The following is an 8,436-nucleotide window of genomic DNA, read 5'->3' as shown; positions in this document are numbered from 1 at the left end:
AAAAAGTGGCAGCAAGTGTATATCGTAAATATCCTTAAAAGTACTCATATATCCTTTTGTGTGAGTTAATTTTGAGCTACAACCAATTCAGGATGTTCCGTTCATCAAATTTCGAGAAGCTTTTGGGTGAGAATTGTTGTGGAAGGCAGAAAAGTGACTTGCAAAAATTGGAACAATCACTAACATTTTTCCCTTATTTTTCATGATTTCCACGAATTCTGGCCACTTCCTGGACAGACAATGCCACGAGCCACCTTCACCTGGAGCCGGACTGGCCGTCCATCATGATGATTTGCGACCAGATCAGGCAAAATGACATTGCGTACGTGATCGCGACCCAGACAATGGAGTCTCGCCCATGAACCTGAAGTGTCTCAATTGAATCTCTCTTTCCCAGGCCCAAGCAAGCCATCGCGTCTATCAAGAAGAAGATGCTGTCCCCGAATCCGCACAGCGCCATGTACGCCCTGATTCTGCTGGAGAGCGTGGTGAAGAACTGCGGTGAGTCAGTCATGAGTCATTGGCTCTTATCTGTTCCGCAAGGTGACTGACCGTCGTCTTTCGGCCTCTTCTAGGTGCCCCCGTGCACGAGGAGATCAGCACCAAGGTGAATTGCGAGATGTTCACGAACCTCGTGAACAACACGCCTCACGAGAATGTGCGCAACAAGATGTTGGAATTGATCCAGTGTTGGGCTTATGCTTTCCGGACGTCTCAGAAGTACAAGGCAGTGAAGGTGAGCAAGAAGGGCTTAGAGATCAGCTAGAGGAATTGATTTCACGAGGAATAGTCGTGTTTATGCAATAATGTGAATCGCATTGTTAAATAGTTAACGACTGATCTATTGATCTCCCTTGATAAGGGAGAGTCTGGAGTGGGAATCAGACATAAACAGTGCTTTATGACATGTTTATTCCCTCACGTGTCTGTTCTAAAAGCAATTCATTGACTTTAAACTCCATTTGAGGTCACTTTATCTGTAATCCCATTAAAACGACGACTGTCGACATTGAGACGAAGTCTTTTCCACCTGATAATTGAATTATCACACTCACAAGAGCAGTTCTGCTTGGAATTCGCTGTGAAGAGCATGTGAAAGTGACTCTCTCTCTGTACTATTTCAGGATACTATGACCATCCTGAAGCTGGAGGGGCGACACACTTTTCCCGAGCTGAAGGAAGCCGACGCGATGTTCACTTCTGACACTGCGCCTGATTGGGCGGATGGCGATGTGTGTCATCGCTGCCGCGTGACATTCTCATTTACGCTGCGCAAGCACCACTGTCGCAATTGTGGGCAAGTGTTCTGCAACCAGTGCTCCTCCAAGACGTGCACACTGCCCAAGTTTGGGATTGAGAAGGAGGTGAGAGTGTGCGAGGCGTGCTTCATGCAGCAGCAGCAGAAGCCAGCGGGCGCCAAGCCGGCCGGTCGTCCGGCGGAGAGTGATTTACCAGCTGAATATCTGGCCAGCTCGCTGGCGCAGCAGACGCAAACGCCGCCACGGAAGACGGACCAGGAGCTGCAGGAGGAGGAGGAATTGCAATTAGCACTGGCTCTCAGTCAGTCGGAGGCTGAGAGCAAGGTAAAGACGACTACAGCGGTGCGTCAGTACACCAAGAGCCCGAGTCCTGAGGCTCCAGTGAAGCACAATCTGAGTCCCACTGATGATCCGCCGTCGGATCCTGAGCTTTCGCGATACCTCAATCGCAACTACTGGGAGCAGAGACAGCCGGTGACTGAGTCTCCGGCCAGTCCGTCGGCGCCGAGCTCAGTGCAGAGCTTGCCGCCGGTGAAGGTGAGCGCCGAGGACACGGAAATCGATGACTTCTCCAACACGATGAAGACACAGGTGGAGATCTTCGTGAATCGCATGAAGTCCAACTCGAGTCGCGGCCGGAGCATCTCCAATGACAGTTCCGTGCAGACGCTCTTCATGAACCTCACGTCCTTCCACTCGAAATTGCTGGGCTACATCAAGGAGATGGACGACAAGAGGATGTGGTATGAACAACTGCAGGACAAGCTGGCGCAGGTGAAGGACTCTAGAGCGGCGCTCGATGTGCTGCGACAGGAGCACCAGGAGAAGTTGCGACGCATGGCGGAGGAGATGGAACGCCAGCGGCAACTGCAGATGGCGCACAAGCTGGAGATTATGCGGAAGAAGAAGCAGGAATATCTGCAGTATCAGCGTCAGTTGGCACTGCAGCGCATTCAAGAGCAGGAGCGTGAGATGCAGCTGAGACAGGAGCAGCAGAAGGCGCAGTACATGATGGGGGCGCAGAGCTTCCCATACATGCCACAGAACGCCGCGCCAGCCAATCAACACGGTTCCCCAATTCATCAGATGGCTAATCAGGGTGTCTATCCGCCCTATGGCTTCAATCAGATGCAGCGCTTTCCGCCTGGAGGCAATCCAATGTACGCGCCTGGACAGAATCCTGTGCAGCAGATGGTGAAGCCTCCGCAGCCCGGGCAACAGCCTCAGCAGCCCTTCATGGCGCCCCCGCAAGCACCCATGATGATGATGATGAATCCCAACACACCCATGCGTGAGTAGAATTTCTTGGGTGGGCGATTAGCACATCATTCGTGTGATAATTGCTGTCGGGAAACTTTGAGTTTATGATTCGTCTGATTGTTTTATGAGCCTCTGGCAATTTCTCTGGGTTAGCGCACTTTGTGCAAGAGAATTGTATGAGTATAAAGGCAAATTTATATACTTCCCATGAAGTGAATCGTGATTCTGAATCGTGAAGATGGTATTGACAACGCATAATTTGTGATTTTTGCCTTGATTCTCGGTGGAATTGCGACAACAGCGGGTCAACCCGGAATTGACATGACGAAAGGAGTGCCTGGTCAAATGGTAGCGCCGCCGATGAGTCAGGGAGGGGCTCCGCCGCCACCTCATCAGGCCGCGGAGCAGCAAATGCCACCGGCAAGTGGTGCTTTTCCACCTGGAATGCAGCCACCGAATCCACCACAGCAAGCGCTGCCGGGAATGCCGATGTCGGTGCCTCAACAGCCTCCGCAATCCAGCATGCCGCCGACTATCATGGCGCAGCAGCATCCGCAGATGATTCCTCCAGGTCCTCCGCCGCAGCAGCAACAGGCCCCAATTCCCCATCCAGCGCCGCAGCAGGAGAACAGTCCCACGAGTCCGGCCAAGACAGAAGTGAGCACAGCCGAGCTGATTAGCTTCGACTAGGTGACTATCGCGGTGTTTTACCAATAAATTATCATACTATTCGCTTGTCACGATGGCATTAGAGCCACACAAACTAAGAGATTCTCCATATTTGCGTATGATTCACTGTGGATGATGCTAAATATTTGTCCAATGTTCCAATCCACTGAACGCGATGTGGGTGAGATTAAAGAAAAATCACTTGTATTTGAATATTAAATGAAACATAAAGGTAAATTAAGTGCATTCATCCTGCACACGTGGCCGTGAAGAGGGAAGAGTGTGGCCACTTGTGTTTGCGCGTCGGTTAAAGCTGTGAACTTTTGCTCGTGGTATTTGTTGAGTTGGAGGTTTTCACAGGGGAAAGTCACTAGCCGATTTCTGAAGAATCCTTATGGTCTCATTTAAATATTTGAAAAATGAACATTTTCACAAGTAAAATGACAAATATTAAATATTTCGGCCACAATTCAACATGAATTTAAATATCAATATATTATGGTGGCAATTAGTTTTTTTCACGCTGAGATATCCATTTTTATTCATGTATGCCGTCTTAATGACCAAATATCAGTCTCATTAAAGTCTCCCAATCTTTCAGCGATAAGATAAGTGATAATGACTAGATAAGGGCTAATATCAGTGAAAATTCGAAGACATTGCACTTCTGCAGTGAAAAGAAACATGGCGCAATAAACTTAACGGTAGTGAAAAATCGGTGGAAGAAATGTTCTGCATAGAATCACACAATTATATCATAACAGCTAAGATCAGGGAAAGCTGACAAAGGAAGGTTTTGAAAACGCCGATAAATCTGTGAAAACAATCAAGTTTAAGTTTCTACGTGCCAAAAATGGTCAGAATTCATACACATCAAGTATTGAGTGCTTTGTGTGTGAACATATGCTGAAAGTTACAAGGAATATTCAAAATTAAAATAAAAATCACAAATATTAAAAAAATTATTGTATTCATAAAGTTAATGGTTGGAATTCACTAGTGACTTTCCCCTTGAGATTTTCCGGAGATGAATTTGTATGAGGAATGATTGTGGTTGCAAGCAAAGGGTTTGTTTTAGGAATTCCCGCCATTTCGCTATAGGAAGTGGACTAATCGGTCACTAAGGAGCACCGCAATTATATCTATTTTGCATGTTATTTCACGCATTAATGAGCGAGTGTATTTTTCACAATGTGAATTGTATGTAATTTTCCAGGCGCATCTCCGTCATTATTGCGGTATCTTAACTGCGGTTAATTGCAATGCTTAACCATGAAGACGATTTTGGAGTGATAACAGTCGAATTCACACGGAAAACTTGTGTGATTTGGTCGGAAAATCTGTTGTGAAAGAAAATCAGTCGAAATGCGACAGTGTGGAAGGGGTAGAAAGTGGAGGAAAACAAACAGATCAACAGAGTCTGACTAAGCAAATATTGACAAATTAAATGTAATGCGGGATTGAATTATTTATTATGTGATATTTGCTCTCGAAGTGATTTTTTTTTGGTCTTCTTGTCTTGATTCTTTGGTGCAGAAGAACACTTAGCAGAACACGGAAATGCGGAGGTGCGGTTTTGAGGGTTATTTCTGTAAATTTGCCAAAGAGTGAAATGAACCTTTGAGTGCCGAACTCGAGACGAAATCTTCCTGGAAGACTCGTCTCAAGTGAGGATAAAGTAACACAATCATAACAAATCTGCATTCTTGGTTGATTGTTTTAGTTTGCTGAATTAATAGGGAATACCATAAATTGATTGATTGTTTGAAATGGAAAGTGTTTTCCCAACGCGTGGGAGAATGAGAAGTTTTCCAGCGCTCTGCAGTCAATGAGCACATGAAAGAAACTAAAGTGAATACAATTCGGCTTTTGCCTCTGTTTCGCAACACAATTCCAGTAGTGTCACTTCTGAGCGGAATGCGATTGAAGAGTTGTTTACAATCGAAAGTAAACTAGACAATTCACAATGATTTTTTGCTACTTTGCCCGCTATTGAAGCACTGCGATGATAAATGACAGAGAGATCACCTCATTTCACGGCGTGACGCATTTCTTTTGCTCGTAGAGTAATTTGCATACCGAGTTGGGAGTGCTGAGTGAAGGATTCTTCGTTGAAGGAGCGAATTGACTCGGCAGAGTTAATTAATTCGAGAATCATTGATGCTCAATGTTTCAACTGTCTGCGCAACACTGTGAACACTCAAGTCGTACTTGCTAATTAGAGAGCAAATTGTTTGTCTTTTCTGCACAATTGATCTCTTCGTGGCTCAATCAAATGCGGAGCGACGGAAAATTGTTCATTAAAAAAGTCCCCCGATGTTGATTGTTTCGGCAAAATAGAGGCCAAAGTGTTGTTGGTTCTGCATAAAATTGAGGTTCTCAAGATCACGGTCGAACTGCAAATTCCACGAGAGTTTACTTATACTTACAATCGCTATACTGCGGCTGTTATTGAGGGAAATTCCCATGTGTTAAAGAATTGCGAGTGAATCTGACGAGTCTTCAATCATTGTTTTTTGCTAATGATTTTATTACAAAAAATTTATTGTGACTAGATATTCGGGAAGCAAAAGTGAACTTATAGTTTTGTGGTTAAGTTTTAAATGTTTTCGTTTTTCCTTCCAATAAACAACAATTAACATCTTCCTTTCTCTTGCTGAAACTTGTGTGTTTACTTACTTCTTGGAAGTTCCATTCCCTTTGTGAGATCACACATGAATTCTAACTAGTTTTGTCTATAATGTGCTTCTCAACTTGTTGAAAAAATGCGCCCAATCATTTGCCAAATTGCTCTCAAACTTGTTTCCAAATGCGCGATGCGTGAAATGTTGGCGGGGAAAAAAGGCCATTAAAAGGTATCACAGCAAGAGTTAAGGTATGTTTTCTGACCTTGATCATCTTGAAGGTGTTTCTCAAAGAACAACTTTTTGTTCCAACTAATGGTACACGCCAAGACATGGCGTATCAATGCTGTGTGAGATGAGGAAGTGATTAGGTCAGTTTTGGTGCGTGCTTTCGAAATGATCGCGTTGAGGTCGAGAGTGAACTTTTCCAGCCACGAATTCAACACACAGGAAGCAGATAAAAATACTACACAAAAACTAATAGTGACAAAATGATATTTTGTATTGTGAATTATATTTTTTTTCTCGCATATCGGCGACATAATTTTTTCTTTTTCAAGTGAAATTTCGCAAGTAAAATTGCTTTGTGGTGATCATTGAAATGAGAAGTGAAAAAGATTGATCATTGTTCTACATGAAGGCCGTGAAGACAAAGGTGAGTATAGAGCGCAACCGCTCAATTTCGCATTTCATAGTCTGGAAATTTTACGAAATGGCAAAAATACATGGCAATTTTGCATGGCTTTCTTGTCGCCGCATGCTAAAGTGCAAGTTGTGGCAGAAAAAGCGTCGTGTTGAGCAAAAGTAGCCAGCATAATTCATGCTTTCGCGCGGTGGTGGGAGGAAGAAACCTGTTGTGGGGGGCAACAAAAGCTCCGCAGACACCCGAAATTGAAAGATGACCTCGCGCATGTCTAATGTTAGTCAATTGGTTGATGCAATTATCTTGAGCTTCGAGCGCTCTCAGTGCTCGAAAAATTGCCCAATTGCCTTGCGCAACGGCCTCGGCGTGTTCTGCCGCCTAAGAAAGGCCATTTGGCGATGGTGCAAGTGCAATCTTGCATGCGCTCATCTCGAACATCACTTCCTTGTTTGCATCTTATCGCGCTTGGAGTGTGTGGCATATTTGCCCGCGATTTATCATGATTTTCAAAGAGAACGCAGTCTTCCATCCAAACACACTTCATGCAATCAAGCGTCTATCGAGCTAATTGGCAATCGGGTTTGATGCTCAGCGAGTGAATCACAAAGGATCTTCCGTAAACAATAGACATCAGCAGTGTAAATAAATAAAATTCCCAATCAATTCTAGTGCAAAACCCATCCTTGGCTCGTTAATTACAGATTGTGAAAGGCTTTCAGCGCTATCTCATGGGATCTGTGGGATAAAATCCATCAAAATCATCACACTTAATTGACTGCCCTTTCGAAAGTACAATTGCACGATTTTGCTTGAAATTCTACTACAGACGCTGTGCCCTGTAATTTAGAGAAAGAGAATGGCTCGAGCAAGAGTGCAAAAGTCACACAACTTGGAAATGCTACTTTTATAATATACTCTTAGTGTGATGTTTAAAAATGACAAAAAGCTTCTTCTTAAATGAATATAGTTTGACATCTTTCTTCCCTTTTTGGTATTGAAAATTCTGACTGTAACACTTTAAAATAATTATTCTCAACCATTTCTTTGATGAATTTAAGAAAAACATGCCAAAAAACGTCTTATTTATCACAATTTACAGCAACAATTGAGGTGAATTTGGTTCCATAAATTGTTACACATAAAACGTTAAAGTGTTAATTATAAAAATAAATTCAAACACCTACTTGGCTTCTGTTTTGCAGAAGCTTTTTGAAGGCTTCTCTAAATCGATATCAATTGATTAGAAATTCACTGTTTCAATATTTACATCACCGCTAAAGAGCTTTGTTTTAAATGCAAAAATCTGACCTACTTCATAAAATATTGATAAGCTAATGTACACTTCAGTCCATATTTGCACTTCCCTTGAGAATTTCGTGTTTGTTGCAAAAATTCAAACACTGATATTCCTATTTTCCCTCTCTGACCTCTGTTGTTATCTGTAGTGAAAAATTTGCTGAAACAAATGCATTTCTCTAGGAATAGACGAGCCGAGAGCAATTTCTTATCATTTCGCCAGGCAAATATAGTTATTCACTGTAATGTCAGTATGACTTGGCGATAGTGAAACTTTCTAGAAAGTCAGACAATTGAGGTCCTTATTTTTGCTCCTCAATTGATATGAGGGAGAAATGATTGATCATGCGAAATGGGATCACAGGCCATTGGACGGAATTTGTGCTTCTTACTCCTGAGCGAACATCGCGGCAAATCGCCATGTGCATCGGTGGAAAAATGCGCACTCTGCGACTGCGACATCCAGCATCTTCACGTGATCATGTGACTGATATTATCCAAATTCCTCCCCGCGTGGCGCGTTCGTCGAGCAGAATCCCGCCAAATTGAGTGACGCGCGCGCGGGGATTAAGATTAATATGAAGATTGGACGACCGGCTATTTCTTACAATTTTCTCAACGCAGCGCAACACGTTCTGTGAGCCTCTTGGCGTCCAACTTGCTCAGTCGTTTTGCGTTTTCCGTC

The 8,436-nt window shown here is 43.7% G+C and overlaps 1 protein-coding gene across 1 annotated transcript; it reads left to right on the top strand.

The window, feature by feature from the left end:
• Positions 1 to 5,007, top strand: LOC132262690 (hepatocyte growth factor-regulated tyrosine kinase substrate). Its single transcript, XM_059762030.1, has 6 exons — positions 1 to 126; positions 238 to 322; positions 398 to 501; positions 576 to 736; positions 1,125 to 2,550; positions 2,821 to 5,007. The coding sequence occupies exons 1-6, from the start codon at positions 93 to 95 to the stop codon at positions 3,207 to 3,209; spliced, it is 2,199 nt and encodes a 732-aa protein (XP_059618013.1). The 5' UTR covers positions 1 to 92; the 3' UTR covers positions 3,210 to 5,007.
• The last annotated feature ends 3,429 nt before the right edge of the window (positions 5,008 to 8,436 follow it).

This window comes from Phlebotomus argentipes, unplaced genomic scaffold (genome assembly GCF_947086385.1).
Source record: "Phlebotomus argentipes unplaced genomic scaffold, Phlebotomus argentipes genome assembly contig_15, whole genome shotgun sequence".
Lineage (NCBI taxonomy): Eukaryota > Metazoa > Arthropoda > Insecta > Diptera > Psychodidae > Phlebotomus > Phlebotomus argentipes.
Note: the sequence above shows the minus strand (reverse complement) of the source record. Positions and strands in the feature narration are given on the sequence as shown.

Bases quoted from the DNA above. Each gene is read 5' to 3' on its own strand.
- LOC132262690 (XM_059762030.1), top strand. From the start codon at position 93: ATGTTCCGTTCATCAAATTTCGAGAAGCTTTTGG. The intron at 127-237 runs GTGAGAATTGTT...CTTCCTGGACAG, and splicing joins AAATTTCGAGAAGCTTTTGG to ACAATGCCACGAGCCACCTT. The intron at 2,551-2,820 runs GTGAGTAGAATT...TTGCGACAACAG, and splicing joins GAATCCCAACACACCCATGC to CGGGTCAACCCGGAATTGAC.